This window comes from Pogoniulus pusillus, chromosome 17 (genome assembly GCF_015220805.1).
Source record: "Pogoniulus pusillus isolate bPogPus1 chromosome 17, bPogPus1.pri, whole genome shotgun sequence".
Classification (NCBI taxonomy): domain Eukaryota; kingdom Metazoa; phylum Chordata; class Aves; order Piciformes; family Lybiidae; genus Pogoniulus; species Pogoniulus pusillus.
Genome location: NC_087280.1, coordinates 7900652 through 7922928, shown reverse-complemented (window position 1 = coordinate 7922928; position 22277 = coordinate 7900652). Strand labels below are relative to the sequence as shown.

The 22277-nt window shown below is 38.5% G+C and overlaps 1 protein-coding gene across 5 annotated transcripts in view; it reads right to left on the bottom strand.

The window, feature by feature from the left end:
• THSD4 (thrombospondin type 1 domain containing 4) overlaps positions 1–22277 on the bottom strand; it is a 243986-nt gene that overhangs the window by 194647 nt on the left and 27062 nt on the right. For all 5 annotated transcript variants that reach the window (XR_010305346.1, XM_064157494.1, XM_064157493.1 and 2 more), the window contains exons 4-5: positions 14016–14458; positions 770–1199 (exon numbers count right to left, since the gene is read on the bottom strand). Coding sequence is in view for 4 of the 5 variants with exons in the window: in XM_064157494.1 (XP_064013564.1) it covers positions 770–1199; positions 14016–14458 (873 nt within the window). In the remaining variant the exon portion in view is untranslated. The remainder of the gene's footprint in view (positions 1–769; positions 1200–14015; positions 14459–22277) is intronic.

Sequence of the window (22277 nt, the reverse complement as noted above, 5' to 3'; positions counted from 1 at the left end):
GTTGGTAGCCCAAATAAGATAGAAATATTAGGAAGAGAGACTTTAGGAAGTACTAAAATGATACAGCCAGGAACAGAACATTTTAGCAGAAAAAAAATTGCTTGTGGCAGGAAACAGCAAAACTTTGCTAATCCTCCACATACAATGGGAGACTGCCCCAGAGCAGAGAGCTACACCCAACCAAGCATTTTTGAATGAAGTAGTGACAGGGTAAGTTTTATTTAAAAATTAACACAGAACAGATTTTCTATCCAATAAACTAGAAAGCCAAAAAACAAAGCATGTCTGGCTTTAATGCTGGTAAAAGTAGCATCTGTTACAGAATGCACACAGCACCATGGAAAGATGCTGAAGAGATCTAGGCTACTGGGTCCAGGCTCTAAGTGCTATTCTGAGCAAGACTAGCATTCCCAAAAGGATAGTCTTACGAGACTGAGAAACAGGAAGCCTTTGTAATGTCAGGTACCCCAACTCATATTTTTCATTTCTTACATGGAAAATGTCTAAGTTGCCCATGTCTCAGTTTCTCCCACTATCAAATTAGAATTGTATAGATTGGTAGGTTTAGTGATTGCTTAAAATCCTTGAAGGTAGAGTGTTAGGTAAATAGATGACACATCTACTCTCAGTATTCCCCAAGACACTTTAAAATACAGTCATAAAAAGTTTCATTAAATGATTAAAATACAACTTAACTTCTTGACTATGCAAACACTTAATGTGCTAGTTAAAACAAACACCTGCCCAACAAGTTAAGTAGAGGACTTACATTTGTGTTGCAGAGTTTATATTGCTTGTAGGTGCCAATGCACACAATTGCTGCAGCTCTTTGAGGCTGGGGCTGATGCTGAACTGCCTGGTGTGACACAGATCCATGATGGTTTGAGTCACTGCTTTGAAACAGGCTTTGAGATACAGGAAACGAAGATGACTGATAAACTGAGGATCCCAGCACTTGATGGCCAACCTGAGGCCCAGTTTCTTCTTGATAAAGATTCCCATGTTGAAGTGAAGGATTAGCTGCCTGGTTGTAAGCGTTCATGAGACTTGGACTCTGATGAAATACATGGGTCCTTGACGACTGTCGCTGCCTCCGAAGTTTCTGTGGCTGCTGACCAGTATCAGTTTGTAAAGGTAAAATGTATGGCACTTTCCCATATCCATATTTTCCTGGACCAATAGGATTTCTGTTTCTGCTTCTAAAACCAGAGAAAGAGCGAGAAAACAATTACTTAATTCCTAAGTGAAGAAGCAGTTGATACTTATATGACTTGTTATTTGTCAAAGCTATTCACTGCAAAGCAACAAGTAACTGGAAATTTCAATCTATTCTCACCAAAAATATACACAGTAGTCTCGCTTGGTGTATTGGGAATCTCTGAAGAAGTCTACTGGCACTTGCTGGCCAAGACTCCCACAGGACATTGCTTAGTGTTGACTAGCAAAAGCAAATAGTTAGGTATGGCATAAAGTGGCATTTTTGGGGGGAGGTAGTTGTTGATAATCTTCAGTACTCTCCTTTAAAATGGAAATTCAGAAATTGAAGTTGAATATTCCTAAAATTAGTAACTGTATCTCTGAGGAGCCTGAGATACCTTACAGCAGGAAATCCCTACTGTGGATTGGAGTAATGACAGAAGAAAATTTGAATTCAGTATGGCAAAGACCATTAAACATTTTGTATCCATTTAAAAGTCTCCTGTAGTTCTGCCTCATTTGCTACTTAAGAAACAAAAACAGAAAAAGAAAAAAGGATAAAGAACACCAAAATATTACTGAAAGACCTCTGGAAAAGGTGGCAAATGCAGGAAAATATTCTTATGATGCTATATACAGTTTATTTTCTCTTCTTTGGCCAGCAGCCTTACTCTTTTTTTAGACATACAACCTGTAGCTTAGCAAAACAATTAACTTACACATCACAATACGGCAGTTCGCTCACCGGATAAAATCCCACCTTTCACTGTACGTAAAGAAAACACTACACAAGACCTTGACAGCCCCAGCACTAAGCACGGAAGTTGCAGGTCTGCTCTCTCGCACAAGGATCTCTTCTTACCTACTGAGGAGACCCTGTGTTTTGGGCTGTATTACACATATACCAGCATTTTCAAAGAGTTGGTACTCCCTGGAGGGTAGTTTTGTTCTCAGCACGCTCAGAGCAACACAGTGGGCTCAGTTTAAAAACTCAGCTCCATATTAAAAGTGAAAAGTCACAAAATTCGTCTAACTACGCTTGGGCCATAACAGTCAAGTTTTATCTGAAAGCAATAGGCTCATTGCTTTTCTTGTCATCCTTTACACCACAGCATGCAGCAGGTCTTGATTTCTAATGTGCAGGCTGAGGGATATAAGCTGGCAAGAAAGTTTCTTGCAGTTCAGAGCAATGTGTGAATATGGCTGTTTTGGGTAACCTTTACAGGCCAGGAAAGGAGACACCATTAAGAGAAGGCAATTTTCTTTCTGTCCATAAAATGTATTTCTATTTTTAGCATATATATAAAATAGACATGAACTGCAGTGAAAACTGGAGGTTATAAATTGACATACATTTTTTCTAGAAACAGAAGTGTTACAGATGTCAGCCAGCCACCAGATCAAAGAGACTTTTTGTTGGGTTTGGTTTTCCTTGTGCACATTTTCTTCACAAGTCTTATAATCTCCCAAGACTCTTTTCACACAAGAACCTTTAAAGTCATTTAACATTCTAGCTTATGGCCACATGGAGGTTTTAATCAATCTTTCTGGTTCAAGGAAGTGTGAACAAGAGTGTTGATTTACCCTGGCAGATAAGCAACCAGGACTCACGAGATGTTTATACCTGTTTATGTGTTCTGACCAAGGTGGTCATTGTTGAGGTAGGGTTTCTGTAGTTACAATAGAAAAAAAAGTAATATAATGGATTTTGGTGTTAAGGGAGGGGAAAAGGCTTTCTGTAAGTGGACAGGAGAGACAATAAAGAGAAATTAGGAATGGGAATTGTTTCCGAAACTGAGACTGAACCCAACTTGATATAAATCACAGTGTTTGTTTGTTGTGCTTTTGGGGTTTTTAATGGGCAAATAAACTGATTCCTCCTATGTTGCTGCTATTTTTAATATATCTCTTCACTTCTGAGCAAGAGTAAAAGAAAACTTTCTGTAGATTTATAGTCATATATAGCACTCTGAAAACACTTTGGTATCGGTTCTCATGAAGCATCTTCGGTTTTGGAGCAAATTGGTTCATCTTGGAAAAGAGATACACTCCTTATTTTCACTTGCTTCAGTCTCTCAAGATTCTTACAGGCAGTTTTCTTCTCAACCTGACCATGCCCAACCTAAAGTGTCTGAGATACGAACATTGACAACAACCCATGGCATGGAGAAAGTCACTGCTTCATTGCAGGGAGCACAGGTTGCATGGGGCGGTGTACACAAGGGTGGACAGAGGGTGGCAGGCCTACTGATGTTAGCCTTTTCAATCTACAGACAGGTTGCTTGCATTTTCAATAGAAGGAGAAAGCTGACAGAAACTGAGTGATAAGCTATATGCAGACAGTTGGAACAGGAATATGCCTCTGTCCTGGTCTTCTGAATGTTGCATCCTTTGCAGCAACGAGCACTAGACTTTTCCAGAGAAGAGATGCATCGTCTGACCCACTTGGAGGAACTGCTGCCTGACAAGTTAGGAGAGGTCATGCAAAAGGTCAAAAATGAGACTGATCTCCATCTTAGGGTTGTCAGTTGGAACTAAAAAGAACTGAAGGATGTGCAAGAGATGGTGACATGGAAATTTCATCCTGGAAAAAATTATCAAATAGGCATATAGTAGTCCCAAACATAGACTGTCTAGTATCTGGAAGACGCGTGGTTGAAGGCTTCAAGTGTCCAAAAGCTGCAGGAATCTCAACAAATTATTTGCAAAAAGCAGAATAATTTGGGTTTGAGGGAAGCCAGAAATTTTTTGTGCAAAATAGTTGCTCACGACAAACAAAGATACAACAATGGAAGTGAGAGCAAAACCAACACTTTCTTACTTCCTGTCTCATCTTGGCTGCTCTTCCTATATTTTAGCTTGGAAATACTGCTGGAGTCCCCATGATGAAGAAATGAAAGATGATTTCTGGTTGCTTTTGTTTCCAGCACATGCTTGTGGCTGCATCAAGGCTCATCAAGGATAAGTTCTCTTCTTTGCTTCTTCCCCCATAACAGCTGGGGACAGAATAAGCCAAGACATTGCTGTGCAACACTGAATACAAGTTTCAGTTTGCTTAGGTTGTGCAGTACTTATGACCTAGAACTTTCATGCAAACACAGTTCCCCTGAAAAGGAAACCTCTAACATACAGACTTCTGGAAACAGCTTTAACACACGAACTTAATTGTCAGTGTTCACTCACTTATTTAAACCACTACTGCATGGGCTGAAACTATTGTGAACACTGTTTTGCCTTAAAGCATCTTTCAATCACACACACTTGGCAACACCATCATAAATTAGGAGTGCATTTTGTTGCAATATAATAAAGAAACTTGTAAAAACCGCTTAGTGGTAATTAACTTTTATAATTCTTGGTAAGTATCAGGCAGAATTTATGATATCTTGCAGCAATGAGGGAGGGCAACTTATGTAGGTCCAAAAATAATAAGAAAACAATGCCGAAAGTGGAATCAAAGAAAGGAAAGGGGAAAGAGAATCAGACAAAATCTGCCATTAAATTAATACTCAGAATTAAACTAACCCTGCTGACACTGCTGTATGATAAACCAACCCAACTTTGATCTGCTGCTATGAAATGGAAGAAGGTCAAACTCTAATGGCTTGTGCAGAGTGTTCAGTTGCCAGCAGGACTTTTTCTTACCTGCCATTATGATTACCTACATTAATTACAAACCACAGCACACACTCCTCGCCACGGCGCAGCTTGGAAGCTCCTCCTTTTGGGGATTTTTTTTTCTTTAATGCAAACTATGAACCAGGTTGGAATTTGGATGCACTCTCACTTAACGCAACAGATAAACGAGGAAAAAATAATTAGCAAGTAACAGCACATTCCTAGGCCTCGTGCCTACTTAGCCAGACCTAAGCTAAAAGTGAGCTTTTGCAGTGTTAGACTTTACATAGACAAACCAAGAGTCATCCTTCACAATACAGCAATGGTTAAGACCATTTGGATAGGATGTTCTAGGAGGTATTGTTACAGGAATGGAGCTGACTGTTGTGAACCACAGTCAACAGCTCTCAGATAAACTCTGTAAATCCAAATTAAGCAAGATCTGAGTTTTAGATGCAAGTTTTAGACAACTCTGTCAACCAAGCAAGGTAGATTCTGACTTTACAAGTCCTTGGTTCTCCAATATGAGTAAAAATAATTAGAAGAGTCTGGCAGCAGAACAGAGGCCTACATTACTCTCAACAGCACAATTCCTAACACGGCTGCATTTAGGAAAAATGCCACCAAGAACAGAGTTATCATCTGAGGCAAATTACTGCTTAACAGAAAAATACCTGTTGAAAAGCAACTATCTGCATTAAGTGTTTCATGTCAGACCATAGCCTCTAGACATCTCTGATCTATTACGTTCATCTCAAGCAGAGGCATAACAGCTGTTCAATGTAGATCTAGCCATCTTCTTTCTTTGGGCATAATTATCATAAACACACACACCTCCCTGATTGTTCAGACAAATCTATTTAGCACTTTGATAACAAAAATGATGAATCCCTTTAAACTTAAGCCAACCTAAACATATTATTGAATTCAAAACCACATTTGCCCAGACAAGTATAAAAATCAGATTTTGTTCTACTAGCACAAGGATTGTAGCAATCATTTAAAAATCACTATTTTTAGTTAGTGTTCTGACTGGTCTAATTATTAACAATTTCCCTCACACTGAGGATAAGTCACTTTGGAATAGTGAAACTGCCCCCTCACAGCACATTCTGAGTGACCAAAAGGAGTTTTATTGTAGTATCTTCTTCTAATTTTAGCCACAAGCATACGTGTGTCCTGGTCAGCAAATAATGCATTATCACTGCCTCAGAGAGTCTAGCTAAAAACAATGCTTTGAACCTCAAGTATTCTTGAGCTTCACCAAGACTGAAGTGCTTTCAGAGCTGGTAGGCTGGCTGTTTATATTGAAAAGGAAACCTCTTTGAACCAAGGATATGCATCATCTTTAAAACACACAAGTAAGATAACAGGTTTCCTGGGCCTCCACCTGTTTTCTTAAGTGCTCTTCACAAAGCCGATCTCCAACATACCTTTTTAATTTTTAACTTTTTTGGCATCACTTCCTTTCTCCTAACATTTCTCCTATTGCTCTCCAAAGAGAGGCTTCCCTGGCTCACTGTCAGCTGAAGCATAACTCATTTTCCTTATTTTCTGGTGTCAGACAGAATAAAGAATATATTCCATTAATTTTTCAGCATTTCATTTAACTTATCTCCTAGTATCTAAATACTTCATCTCTTGTAAATTAAAAACTTCAAGTATGAACATTATTAGAACTAGTGACCTATGATACCCCAGAAAACACTTTGTCCTACTGTTGGAGTGTTTTCTTAGAATGAACCCAAACAAAACTACTCATTTCCCTCATTTTCAACTCAAAGTCTTTCACTGTGTTTCTCAAGGAGTAATGCAATGTTCTGGGAAGCTAACAGCATTCAGCCACCAGTGTCACCAGGGACGAGGAGTAAAAACTGTGCAAGAATTGCAGGCTTTAGGATTATTTTTCTCCACCATTTAATCTTGTCTGTTGGCAGAAATTATTCCTCAAGCAAAGGATGAGAGTCTTCTTCCCTGTATGCCCAGCCACAACAACCACTGTAACAAAAGAAAACAGAATCTTGCCATTGAGCATTTCGGATAGATGTGAAACCAGTGCTCAGCACTGTAACTTTGCTGAGAATCTGGTCAAGTTTGAAGCTTTTTTCCAAAATCTTCAGAGGCTTGCTCTATCAGGAACCTGTATTGGAATTAGCAGAGAAGTCTTTCCATATGCTAAGGAAACTCATCTCACGAGTGAGTCTGGTCTAATTTTATATGTAGCCTGATACTGCCCTGGGTGTCCAGGCCTCAAGCATTCATTCTTCAGGTTCTAGCATATTCCTCTCACTTGGGAATTGAGCAGTTGCCTATAATCTAATCTCTGAAGTGCTGCTGGCTGTATTTTATTCCTATCAACACAACAATCAATCCACAGCTAGCATCTACAGAAGCTGAACTTAACAGTGATCTGTCATCATGTTCTATGTGTGAGAGCGGGAGAAAAGACAGAAGAAAGAGCACAACTATGATATATAGCTTTATTTCCCAAACAAAGCCTCTTCTAAATTGTACTGATTTATGGTTTTGCATTGCAGTTTAGATCACATCAAAATACCTACTTAGCATCATTCAATTACTGTAACTGACAGCCCTGAAAGGACACTACCCTGAAAGGACTACTAATGTGCAGCTCAAGTATTCAATAGTTAGAATTGCCTTGATTGTGTTTTTGAAGAACTAAAAGTGCCTCACTAGCTACTAGTGTCAGCAATGAAGTTATAGAAATAATACCCTAATAGTTAAAATGTAATAAATTTAAAAAATGAAGGGAGACCAAGAAGTCTTTACAGACACACCACTTGAAATAGCGAAAACAAGACCTACTTATGTAAGTTTCTGCTAACAGGATAAGTACAGGTATATATATTTTTAATGCACTTTATTATTTTCATTACTTCTAAAGTCATATCCTTATAATAATGTCAGATATACATTCTGAATCTCTAGCACTTCCCCCTTAATTCAGAACCAACACTGGCCTATTTGATTATTTACTTGCCAGCCCTCCTACTGCTTTTAATTATCTTGGATGTTTTATATATTCTTAGGCACGCAGCTAACAAGATTTACTTTACAAAGACTCTTCATTCTGCATATTTTTGCTCCCCTTTTCGTAAGTCACAAAATCAACTGTCTTAGCCTGGCCACAACTGCTATCAACTTTATACCTCTCAGTATTTTAATAGATTCTTTTACAAGATTAACTTTTATCAAAAATGAATGATTTACTGGTTCTGGAAATATACCTCCATCTACTCAGAAGGAAGAGCTCTCCACACACTAGTTGACTCACATCAAAAACCACTCTGTATCACTTGCAGTACTGTACCATAGGCCTGTGCAGCTTTGCGTTCCACATACTTGCTTTTCACCAGCTCTAAATCAATCTGGAGGAAATTACTTAAACATGAATGAAAGAAGAGAGCCCTTTGACTCTGTTTTATATTATGAAATGTATGCCTATCTGCTCACTGACCTAGAAAACAGCCTTAGAGCAGAGAGCAGTTTGTCAGATATTTGGTCACAACAGTTTAACCACCCTGTCTGAAAGTATCACACATTGCAAAGCAAAGCCATCATCACAAACTTGTTTTGTCACTGTATAGTATCACAGTATAGTGTATTAACAACACTTAACCAGCAAGACTCTTTGCAATTAAATCAGTGTAGGCATTTGCTTTGTTTTATTGTTTTACATTAAGAGAACTAAAACATTGGAACTAACTAGTTTGGGTTACATTTCTGGTAGCTTTGGTAACCACACCACAGTTTGTGGACATTCACTACTTCACATCTATCATACATGCATCTGAATATTAAAACTATTGTCAGCATATTTGACCTAAAAACTGCTAGAAGACTCAGAGTGACCAACTAGATCTGAAAAGTGCATCTTCTGTAGAAAAATGGAATAGAGGTGATTCTTCTCTAATTTTTTAAACCATATTAGATGAGAAAAAAAGGCAATTTTTCTGTCAGAGTCAAATTAACTAGTAAAGTCATTAAGTAAACTGCCTCGGGAGAATAGTTTTAATTAATTAGATTAACATAAGAGTGATACATGTGGAAGATCTTAAATTAAACATCCTCAGCAGCCACCACCAATACTCCGGCTTAGCACAGCTGCAATACACCCAGTAAAATAAATTGCTATCCTAGCTTTTGCTGATCTCCCAGCAAGTGGTACAGATCCTCATTCATGTCACTTCCAACACTGGTGTAGGATTTCAGAATTTGAACCTCAATACTACAGTTCTTTTTTTCTATGACTTGGCTAACACCTCTAATCTCAAGAAATTTAATTACAAGACTACAAGTTTTTCCCTTAGCGTCATCTTTAAGGTTTGATTGAATAATGGAAGCCTGGAAACCATGCAGTTGGCTGCTAAAACAGCAGAAATTCAATGGAAGCAATCCCATAACTCTGCTGAGATGCATTATGCCTGTGATGGCAGCTTTGTTATGTTTCTGGCCCTTACTGACTGGGCAATAATTCGCTGATAAGATGCCCTCTCTCAAATATGACTGAATGCTAGCAGTGTTCTCACTTCCCCTCTCCAACTTCAGTCAACCCACTTCAGAAAGGGTTGAAATATCCAGCAGTAAGATTAAGAAAGCTTCTTGGGTATCTTGCAATTATAGTATCATATTAAGGTTTTTAATTTTGGTAATAGTGTTCAAAGCACAGTCACAGGAGCATAATAAAAACTGATACCAACTGGGCAATAATAAGCAACACCAAAAGCATATCAGGGGGATTAATAACCAGATGAGAAGTGAGACAGCACTATGTCAACCTGAGGCCACCCCAGCTAGCTATTTATTTTCCCAGGAAATAGCTCACATGATCTTTATTGCTATTAGAACCTGTTTGGAATTTTATTCAGAAGGAAAATAAACAACTGACTAATATGGCTTTAAATCCTCCTAGGTGCTACTAAGCAGCTACTGCTGCTCTTAAGATTTTTCTGGAAATTTTATCCTCAGAAAATGATCAGCTCCTTCCCCTGTCTTCCTCCTGCACACACACAACCCCCCCAGTAAGCTTTTATAATAATGTTAGATTTGGGGTAAAATGTATCATATTTTCCCTTTATTAGAGAAATAATGGAGCCATGAGCATGAGCTAGGTTCCATTCTAAGTATTAAGCAAACACATGCCAATAAATATGAAGCCTCAGAACTTGAGAAAAGAGTACTTTCTTGAATGTTATGGTCCATCTGTCACACATTTGTCCACCTCTACAAACTGGAACTGACCAGAACAAGTCTCAAAAACTATATCAGAACATGTGACCAAAGATGCTTAAATTGGTTAAGGAAATAACAACCAAATTGTCCCTTTAAAGGTCAGTTGTGGACCTGCCATCTGAGCGATCAGCTTTTCCCTGGTCAAACCATCTGTGAGGAGGGCAAAACAAATATTTCCAGAAAGCAAATTCTGTTTTGACATTAACCGATACACTCTTCCTTTCCATTGCTCATAAGCCTAAAAATGCAAACTGACCCTATCCAGAGTACAAAGCAGCATAGCAGACTTTCACATCAACTGCTGTCAGCAAAAGATCACAGACATAGCCACGTGAGAAGCTGATAATTTTTGGATTATTTCCTCAATGCAAATCTTTCCTCTCATTCCTCTTCCAAATACAAAAGGCACTATGGGGAAACCCTTTCCTTATTAACGTATTTCTTTAAATGTGCACTATTTATGCAAGCCTTATTTACTTATTTCATTATTCTGGTGATAAATGTAATTTTGTCTTCTGCTCCTAAGAACCATATACATAGCAGATGTCACGATTATAGAAGTGGACACAGAAGCTTTGCCGCTCCACCACTGAAGTCCACTTGTAGAGAAAGCAAAAGTGGCAATTGTAAGCATCCTAACACTCAGCACATCTGGGTAAAATGGAGGTTTTGTCTTTACTGCCATAAAAAATGAGAACTGAAATGAAACCTTTAGGAAGAAATAAAACAAATGATATATCCTTTCAAGATGTGTTTTCTCTCTTAAATCATGTTATCCTTTGACATGCTTTTATTGCTTTCCCTTATGTGCCTGTCTAGATGCTTTGGCATTTTTTCTACTATCTTCTCATTCTCATTTATTCTTATTGCATGGTATGCTCCATGCATTTTTATCTAGGTGAAATAAAAAACATGGCTGTGCTAATGGGAGCTCAACTCTTCCAGCAAACAACCCAGAGAATCATCATCTCTCTTTTTGTGTTTCCATCCTCATTCCAGCAACTGATTATGATTTCCTATCACACCACAATTATGCAAGAATTGCACTTACAGCACTATGACAAAAAGAGGAGCAATTAAATGATTTTAAGTTTGGCTTCTATTGTAGGTAACTCAATCTCCCTCTCCCTGAGCTCCATGTACAGCCCTGTCTTGTAAAGCCTCACTGAACTAACTTCCAGAAGCTGAAGTGAATATCTTCTTCACAGGCATGGCATGTCAAAAAGTATGTTATATAAATTTAGACTTGTAATTTTCCTAAAGAAACTGCCTGGAAGCAAGCAGAGAACTTTTCCACTTGTTGCTAAATGATACAAACCTATCTGGCTGCTTCAAAGGACTGCTATTGCTGTCAAAATGTATTTGCCTTGGAAGCCTTCCAATTTCATCTTACCTTGATATCGAATGTGAGCTTATCTCAGTCACAAATGTCCATTCACCTATTGTCATTCCACTGACCGTACATTACTGTGAAAACACATATGACTCATTTGTTTTAATAGCCTGACACCAGTTTGCAATCTCTCTCATGTAGTGAACACTGTTCTACAGTATCAAAATCATGTCTAGAGTAACTTGTATTTTGAAATCTGTTTTCCATGTATCCAACAAACCCAGTAATCTTTCTAAAGGTTTGCACTCTAGATTCTGTAAATGAAGGAAATCTATTAGGTTTGTCATTCTAATAGTTTCATTTTCAAATAATGTTTTTAGTTCTCATTCAGTTTTTACAGTCACCACCAAAGAATCTTTCAGTTATGCAATACAATGAGCTTTAAAGCCACCAGGGACCCTCCTAACATGATGGAAATAACTTATTACGCAAATAAGATTACAATGCTGACCTTGAATCCACAGTCTTTTGCCAAGGGGCAGTGTGTGTGGGGGTGGAAAAAATCAGCTGTGGTACAGACATTTGCACTGTGCTTAGAAAAGCACAAGAATTTTCAAAAGCAAAGGCCTTCACCACACATGAAAATTATGATTGTTTTAATAGGTTGATCCTGAGGGTCTTTTCCAATCTGCATGTTTCTGTGATTCCAGTGGTGAGACATTTATTAGAAATTAACACAGCTTTCCTTCTACACACAGTCAATATTACCTTGTGCTCACTGTCCTCTTATGTTCCAGCCATAACTGCAGTGATCCTTTCAAACCGTTCCAGGCTCCTCTGGCCCGCAGAGGCCACCACAGCAGCAAGGGATAGCCTGTGGCGATGGAAACCCAGCTGTGCCAGCAGCCTGGCAACACATCCATGGCAGAGGCTAGGCCAGCTGGGATTTCCCTTGGAGTCCAAGGGTGCCAAGGGGCCGGAGCAATAAAGCTTTCAATGACGGTCCAAGGCCACGCTTCTAATCTTAGTAATAACTCAGCTATGTACTACAACCTGTATCTGTTACGCTGCACTGCTGAGAACAGAAGTGCATTGTAATAAATGACTGAAGTAGGAAAACACAAAAAAGAAAATACGACTTCTGCCTCAATGCAGTCATGTTAACACTGCTCCAAAGCCTGTCTCTGGCTTTCTCTGGGTTTTTGAAAGATCATCAGAGCAATACTGAACTTATGCTCAATCGCTCTAGGCTATCCATTTGTACGTATTTGAAAGAAAGACAAAGCAGTGATTAAAGAAAATGGCCAACACCTAGGAAGTTCAACATCTCAACAGCTGGTCCTTTCTCTCAAAATTTAAGCTTCACTGAGACAACAGTTGGTTAACAAGTTAATCTCTGTTTTCAAGAATGCCTCCACCTAAAAGGGTGGAGACAGTTTCTTGCAGGGGCTGAGGCACAGAGCCCTACTGTCCTATTCCAGTCAGGCTGGAATATTGCCTCAATGTAACATTCTGGTTTTGTTTGGATCAGCAAGATGTCTTCAAAAAGGGAATTACAGCTGACTGCTTCACCTAAGAATCTTAAAGAAGCAGCTGATATGAAGAAGGGGTTTGGGGTTTTGGCTTTGGGTTTCTTTTTTGTTTGGTTCGTTTTGGTTTCTTTAAGTACCGAAAAAAAGTTCTTCATACATCTCCCAGAGGAGGGCTAAGAGGCTAAGAATCAGAGAACTGCTGGGATACATAATTGTGAGGATAGACAGCATAGAAGTTTCTGGAGTTGCAGTTATTTTCTCATGGGATTTCTATGCCAGATCTCCCAAGTTTCCAAACTGGAAACACATCTATTTTCTTTTCATACATATATGAAAACTTATGATGGAATGACATCTAAAAAGAGAAGCGAAAGTGTTTCTTCAGAGATTGGCAAATTAATTTGAATTATTTGTAACAGCAAAGTTCCACTCACCCTTAAAGGCTGAATGGCTAATATTATGAAATGTATATAAATATATATATGGTGTCTAAAATAGTCTACATGTTAAACAACCAATTTTTAAGTTTCATTAAAAAGGAAATTTTGCTAAGAGAAAAATCAAAATAGGAAAGAAAAAAACAGATCAACAGAAACTCTCTGAAAAATATGTAACAAACTGCGTTTTGAGTAGCAAAAAGTGAACAGTTGCCATTCTTTATGAAAAGTGTTCAGTTAATCTTTTTTTCAACCAATTACCATCAGAATGGCTACTGAAGTTAAGAAACCAATCATAGAGCTGTTAATTGTTCTGATTTTCAGTATTATGAAGACAGAAACACCAAATGAGAGTGCAGCAGATAACAAAAAATAACTCTGAAAAATCGTAAGAAACAAATCTTAAAGGGAAATAAAATATTCTGAATATCACAACTGTAGAATAATTATAGCTGTCTTTGGATATTAGCACATAACTCGTCAGCAGGGAGGGTACCCTTCCACAGAAGATGGACAACATTGTAAAATCACTCTTCATCTTAAAGAGCTGTGCTTGAAGTATTCAAAAATATCAACTTTAATCATAAAACGTCTTTTAAGATCCATCATTCATAGCAAGAATCAAACGTGTGCATAGACACATACCTCTTTTCTGGCTTGGCATTCTGCCTCTGGGTCTGAGAATGCCTGCTGCCCCTCAGCGCTGCTCTGCTCAGGTGGCTGTTATTGTGGCCTTCTGAAAACGCCGAGGACCGGAGGCCAGCCCAAAGCTGCTCTTCATTCCTGTGCAGGGGCACAGATGTACGGATGGCAGAAATGACATGGCCTGGATAAGGAGCCAGCGAGTCCTCATGGTGGTGGGAATTCTGATGAGCAGGAGCTCTTTCAGAGGCCGGGTACTGCTGCCCTGCCCTGCGGTATCCCCTCTCACGGTAATAGGCTGGAAGACAGGGCCGTGTTTGCTCCATCACACCCCCACTGCAGCTCCGAGAGCAGGCAGACCAGGGGCCCCAACTTCCCCACATGCCTGGGATTCCTGAACCCTTATCCTCAGGTGCATCCCTTTGGTCTTCTATCCTCTGAGGGACCTGTAGACACAAAAGACTTACTTAGGAACATGAAGCCACAGTGTAATACGAGGAGAGCACTACCACCTTTTCTGACGCCATTCACAAGTGAAACTAATGACAGAGGAAGCCCTAACAGCTCACTATTGTACCACTATATTTAATTCTTATATTACCATTTTCAACCCTGTCCCTTGTATTAATGCTCTAAGCAAAGGAGCTATTCAAGATGACCTGTCCAATTCTTCAGTCACTGAAGTCCTCACCAAATTCAATAAAGACAGGGCAAATTGTTGGTCTTGAGTGTTCAGTGTTACTTAGCCTGCACTCACTGTTGAGCAGCTTATGGAAAGTGGGACAAATGAGAACCTCTAAGAGAGTTTCTCTTGAAGGAAGCAAGAAAGGATTAGGGAGGGTAGGGAGAGTTAACCCCTCAAGCTATGATCAAATATTTACATATCCTTACCTTATGGTTGGCAAGGTATCAGCACAGCCTCAAAGTTACAAATACCTATCTCCACCTCTCTGTGGACCTACTCCTGGTGCTAGATACAGTCAGTGCTATGCACTGGGCAGACTGCTCAGCTTTCTCACACAGAAATTAGATCCATTTGCATTAAATGCATAACCTTCCTGTTACTTCCCTTGGCCAGCTGGCTGAATCACAAGTTTTCAAAGCAGGTTTCCAGTGTCTGATTCTCACAATTATTAATATGCAGAACATTCTTTTAAATGAGCATCCTTTAACAGTTTATTTATATTCTGAATAACCTTTGTACCAACAAGAACACACACATATCAATTCAATTAGGAGACAAAAAAGGCACTGTCCACAAATAAATGCTTGCCATACCTCTCCAGACCTATTCAAGTGTGTTGCTATCTCAAAACGAGCTTTGGAAAGAGCCTTGTCTGTCACTTTTCCCCCCTTCAAAGGATGGCCTCCCAAACATATAGGTTTCATTAAGAATTTTGCCTCAAACATTATTGCATAAAAGCAAAAGATTACCATCTAGACACTTTGCCTCTAGTCATAGATAACTTGCAGTCACTAACTGAGCTGCAAACCATGTAAGCCAGTGTGCACACATTACTGATCAGCTAGCTATAAACATGGTAGGCTTTGGTGGAATGTGGTTTGCAAGCAGGGGTTGTATACACCATTACAATATGAAAAGCCAAGCCAGCAGAAGGTTTGTGGTGCTGCTGTGCAATACCCAGTTGTGGTCTGGATAATCTGAAACATTTTCCCCCTCTGAGGTTGTTTTCATCACCAAAGACAGGAAAAAATGCATTTAATTACAACTTGTAAATAATAAAAAGCATCTGCATTAGTGTGATATGCTACCCATTTCTCCAAAGTTATTTGAAAACAGGAGCAGATGTCTCTGTATTTAAAGTATTTTTTTTCTCTTGGTACCCCATTTGGCATTGGCCTTACAAATGCAACTGCCTGTGCAACCTAACACAGCACAATGTCAAAATTACTAAGAGCATGCAACAAGATCTTGCTTTCTGGCTGTTACATTTACTTTCATAGCCAATAATGGAAAACCACTGGCTCACAACTTGACCAACTAAAGCTGTCTTTCAGTTTGTGATTTTTAAAGTGAATATTCACTGCTTATACTGACACTACACATCAATGCAGCTCAAACACAAATATAAAATAACAGTTACACACAGAGACACTCTTATGGTCTGACCCTGGTTTTCAGTAAAATTTACTTATAAAACTAAAAGCCCTTTTTTATCAGACAAATCAGGCTTCGCTTGTCTATACAATTTTTGTGATGGTTCAGCACACTATTGTTTTAAAAGCCAAAGACACTCATCCAAGCAACAACCAAAATTTTTCAGTCAACAAGCAACTCAACACTGATGTAAGAAATATTTCACTATGCAGAAACAGAAACTGATATAATAGTCACAAGTGTTGACCTCTTGCAAAGAGAACTTGCTGGCAGCCAAATTTCATCGCAGCAAGAATTGTTTCAGATAAAATAATACTTCAAAAGACTGAAGGCAATATAAAGTAATTTTGCACACCTTAATCTTCACAGCAAAAGAGTTCCAGACACAGCACAAAAAAAGGTTTAATCTAGCTAGTTAAGTAAGAATGTAATAAAACTCATAAAAAATAAACAATATAAAGTTTTACCCTGATGTACAAAATCATCAATACTACTCAGCCATAAGATCACAGCATTGAGAGACTGGAATTTTCAGTCAAAAATCAGGTTATGCACTTTTATTTCCAATTGAGGCCTCTGTTTTCTTACTTTGTGAGACTGGGGCCACAACAAATCTTTAGAGAAGATGACACGGTGACTAATGACATAATCAGTGAAGCCTAAGATGAGAGACAGAATAAACTGGTGCTGCTTAGTTTAAGGAATGGAAAAAACAAGAGGCAATAAGGAGTCTTCCAAACAGTTTACATAAATACATAGAAAGAGCTGATCATTTTGTCTTTGCAGCAAACTTCTCCACGTCTCTACAGCTAGCACACAAGTAAGAGTGCATTTAAATTTAATCAGCGGTGATCCAAATTAGGTGGTATGAAAACTATTTAGTGGAAAGGTAAACAAAGCACGGGAATGGGTTGCCTGAGGAGATCCCGGCACCACAGAGGCCTATCCCCATCCTCTGCCGGGAACAGCTAAAGGGCAAAGGAGTTGAACTACAGGACTCACAGGTCACTTCTCATCCTTTGGTCCTGTGAATTCCAACTTACTTTGTAGCCAGTAATGAGTTCTACCATAGCCGCAGGATATAGCCAAGGAATGACAGGTAGCTACAGGAGAAAGATGAAGTATTCCAGAGCATCTCATAAACACCACATATCCAGAGATTCCTGACACTAGGCCCCTCCTCCTCTCCTTTCAAAAATTATCCATTACCCAGCTAAAGTCCGAGTCTGCACAAGAAAACAAGTGAAATGCATACTGATTTTTCCTTGCCAAGTTAAGAAAGTAATTTAAGTGACTCACAGGTTGCAAAAGGGAGAGATCAACTACACTATTTTATCTACCTTCCCAGAGTTCATAACTGTTTCCTTCTCTAGGTGACCTAGTAACATTAATTCTAACTATGAATGCCCCATCAAAAATAATTCTATCTACTGCCAGTTAATCATCAACCAAATATTTTTCCACACAAATGCAATCTACTTTCCCTCTTAATTTCACTCCATAATTCTAGCCATTTCTGTTACTTGGCAGGACAAGGTTTCCACTAGGTCTAGCTGTAAATTGTGAAGAAAATAAGACCAGCTTTCAGGTGTGCAAGTGCTTGCAATTCCTAAATTTGCACTATCTCCTAGAATGTTGCTATCAAAGATTCAAGTCAGAATTTTTCTTCATGACTGTACTACACCAAATACCTTCAAATTTGTCACCTTTCTAACAGTAAGAGGCAAACTGGATCAGATTTTTAGAAGGGTAGTTGCAGGATCATCCTTCCACATTTCTATATTAGCAACCTGCATCCTTTCCTATTCTTTTCCCCCAGTTTCCTTGTATTTTGATAGTTTGCTGCTTTTGTACAGAAGGCTGCATTACATTCAAGTTTTCTCCTGATAGTCATTTTTTTTAAAATCAAGCAGTTTCTAGAACAGATTGTTGGGGTTTGGGTTTGAGCTTTTTTTTTTTGTTGTGGGTTGTTTTGTTGCTGTATAAAGAATGAATATATGAGGGCAGTATGTAAATAGCATATGAACACTAAATCTTCAGAAAAAGAAGTATAAATTATCTGAGTTAATCAGAACCTGCTGGAAGCTCAACTTCTCAATTTTGGGATCACTTCTTTAAAAATAATATAAGGGGAAAAAACCACATCAATATTAACCCCAAAGCCTACTTGAGGTGCAGATAAGAGAATTCTACAAAATCTTAATGAAAACACCACTGCAGACAGTCTATGCAACAATGCAATTTCAATTTTGTGTTTTCTCTTTCTAAAACATACCAAGAATTCCCTGTGGTTTTTAGAGTTTGCTGGTTTTCCTTCCTGTTTCTTTGGGGTTTTTCTCTTCATAAATGTTTGTTGTACAAGACCTGTAAGATAACACTTACTGGTTCTGAACATTAAACAGAGCAAGCTAATAAACTTATTAAGAGAGCAGAAGTTAACACACAACAGGAAGTTGTTTTTTTCCACATGGCAGACAAGAAAAAAAAATTCCCTCATTTCCTTTCTTTGCCCTAGGTCCTTGCAACAGGAGGCTCATTTGCTTCCTTCAGTTAACTAATCAAGGTCAGGAGTACAATTTAAAACATATCACCAAAATCTTCTCACCAAACTGTGTACAACTCCCATGGACTTAAATGATAACTAGGCATTTGTTTTGTTCTGCATACAAAATGTTACATTATATCCACTTTTTATCTTCTGGGGGTAAAAATGAAATCTTAAAAAAGTTTTTCTAACTTCATCTCTCTTTACTTGCTTACATCCAAAACTCAAGATTTCAGCCATTTACTCTGTAGAATTTTAAACAAGTTTGGTAGCTCTTAGGCAGATGTTCTCGATGAAACCACTGCCTAATGCAATTAGCTGTCCCTTCTGTAGCTTTACACTTATGAGAAGCATTGGGTCTTTCACTACATTTTGACCTTAAAGCTTACTGAATTAAACATACTACCAGTAGGCTACCATGACTACATGTTGTTCATATAATTCAGCAGTCACTCTGATTCCAAACAAAAATCCAGCAAAAAACAGGAGTGCACAAACTCCTGAAACAATGCAAATATTTCTTGTACCACCTCTGTCAGCATTTAGATCTGCACCTCAGGATTCCAGCAGCAGTTATCATAACTATACTATGCAAGAATGTCCCTGAAGAGGAGATTTCACTTGAACTGAAAGCCACAAATATTTCAAATACAATATGTTGTGCAGGAAGACAAAGACTGAGAAGGCACTGACAAAACAAATTCAAATACTGTAAGACAATTCATAGAATCAACCAGGTTGGAAGAGACCTCCAAGATCATCCAGTCCAATACAGCCCTAACCAATCAACTAGACCATGGCACTAAGTGCCTCATACAGGCTTTTCTTGAACACCTCCAGGGACAGCAACTCCACCACCTCCCTGGACAGCCCATTCCAATGTCAAATCACTCTCTCTGTGAAGAACTTCCTCCTAACATCCAGCCTATACTTCCCCCAGCACAACTTGAGACTATGACCCCTTGTTCTGTTGCTGGTTGCCTAGGAGAAGAGACGAACCCCCACCTAGCTACTCCCTTTGGGTAGTTGTAGACAGCAATGAGGTCACCCCTGCCTGAGCCTCTTCTTCTCCAGGCTAAACAACCCCAGCTCCCTCAGCCTCTCCTCGAAGGGCCTGTGTTACTGGTCCCTCATGAGCTTCGTTGTCCTTCTCTGGACACATTCCAGTACTTCCATTCTTCATCCTGTTAATATTCTTCAACACCTTCCAGGCCTTAGACATTGTTCTACTGTCCCTCTCATAGTCTTTCTTCTCATTATGCCACACATGGTAACTCAGGCTATGACACAGACATGTCACCATCGCTATTAAAAGAATGTCAAGGCACTTGGAAGATGCTTTTTACTCCATTAGCCCAGAGTCACAACACCTTTATGCCATAATTCTGACTGAAGATTTTGCTGTAGCATAGCCTGACACAGAATGTACATATGTAGCTTTTATTTATCACATCTAGGCTCAATCTGACTGAGGATCCAAAAAGCCAGTAGAATACTGTTTTTATTATTAAAAATGGGTATTTCATATTTAGGATGAGATGAACACAGTATTCCTGATGAACATTCTTGTCATATCATTCATCAGTCTTTATGATCCTATAATTTCAAAAGCACTAGAACAAAACTCACAGAAACTAGAACTGAATTGCAGTTCAGAGCAGAGGATGTCGAATTTTGAATGGATTGAGGAAAGTCTTGTTTAGTTTTATAGAGTGTTCAAGTGTACATTATCACATTTCCTTTCGGTGTTGTAAACAAATCTATGGAACTGGTTGATTTATTTAAATAGCCTAAATATCTTAAAGAAATATTTTTTCAGTATTAGTTGAGTTGATTTCCAATAAAGGCCACACCTACATAGCCACAACAACTTCCCACCAGAAAAAAACCTCTATAGTCCATTTCATAGATGTGCATTTACAACAATCACATTTTTTCAACCCTTACAAGAAACATGTGGAACACTGGTGGTTTGACAAAAAAACATACTGAAAAGCCCCTAAAAATTGCAGATAACAAATTCTCACATCACTCAAAGCTATAAGAAAAAAATGGGGCAGCAGCCAAACCAAATATCATGACACAATGTGTACATGTCTGCCTGGCTAGTATGTTCTGCTATTTTAATCCTTCAGTGCATTTTGGAAGCCTTTAATCAAAGATGTAGTAAACCGTTTGAGTTTTACAGTACATGGTAAGTGTAAATATTACCAGCTTAAATGATTTGAGTTTCCGTTCACTGTATAAAAACTCTGCCTGAACATCTGTGCCTGTGAAGATTAAAGGCTAAAGAGTCTGGAAATAGAAGACCTTTGTATTCACAAATCACTGAAGGGAGTTACAATGCCTGGAAAACTTAACTGTCTCTTCAACCAACTTTGACCACATCTGAAGAAAGTTTAACATTATTTAAATAGTCTAGAAAGTAAACAGCTCTGGAAAAAAAAAGTTCAGAACAGTTTTTGTGCCAACAGAGCTCAAAGCTTTTTCACACCAAGACCACCTCCACTGTGCTCTGTAAAGCTTGTATTTTAAGGCTGAAGGCTTTCTTACATTTTTTGGTGAGATCGTTAAGTATTTCCAAGTAAACAGATGGCTTGCTCCTGACCTCACTTCTGCCAGTTCTGTATAGTCACTCCTTATCTGCAGGAGGATTATTTATCATTTCACTAAGGTAAAGATTATAAACATCAGACCATCCCCATATCACAGATAAGGCTTCTTTATTTTAATAAACTAATTATTCATCACTGACTGTCAGCCTGTGATCTGTGACCTATGTTACTTGGCTTGTACCACTCTAGGCCTTTTCCAGGTCAATCATCTTCGGCTGTGACAAAGCTGTTGCCATTCTATCATATGTCCACACTTAGGAAAAATTCTTTGGGATACACATGTGGTGGAAACACAGATTTTATTTATTCAGTAATTGACATAACACCTCTGAAAATCTCTCAGCAAGTCATCCACTATAGAAGCAGAGAGGATAAGCTGTCAGAAGGCAGCATTTCCTAACCGAAGAAACTCATCTGTGAATCCAAAATGTTTCTCATCTTTATCATCACTGATGAAAATCCTGGAACAGAATTGGCAGGCAATTCTGTTCTGAAAGAAGATGAAAAGCTTATCTATGACCTTGTAAATTCACCTGCTCTGGAATCCAACTGGAACAAAGACCTCTTCATTTTTTTTTGCAGAGAAACACAGAACAAGCTTTAAGCCCCTCACACTCCAAGCTTAAAGAAATCAGCATTTTTTACTGTGAAAATAAATAGAGTCCCATATTAAAGCAAGTTAAAAATAACAAAATCACTGGCTTTGATTTTTCAAATACTGTATTTGCATTTAAAAAATGTATCCTTATCCTGTCTCCTTCCACCACACAGAAGAATTTTGTTTCCTAACCATTTTTAATCCACAACACTAAGGACAGAGAATTAGTAACAACTCAGAGATAACAGGAAAATTCTTTCAACTGTTGTTCTAAATACTCTGTTGCATTAAAACACTCATTTTAAAGAAAGTCTTGGCATGAACTAAATGACCTTTCCTGTTTCCACATTAATCAGAATAGCAATATCATTAGAAAGAAAGGCTCTAG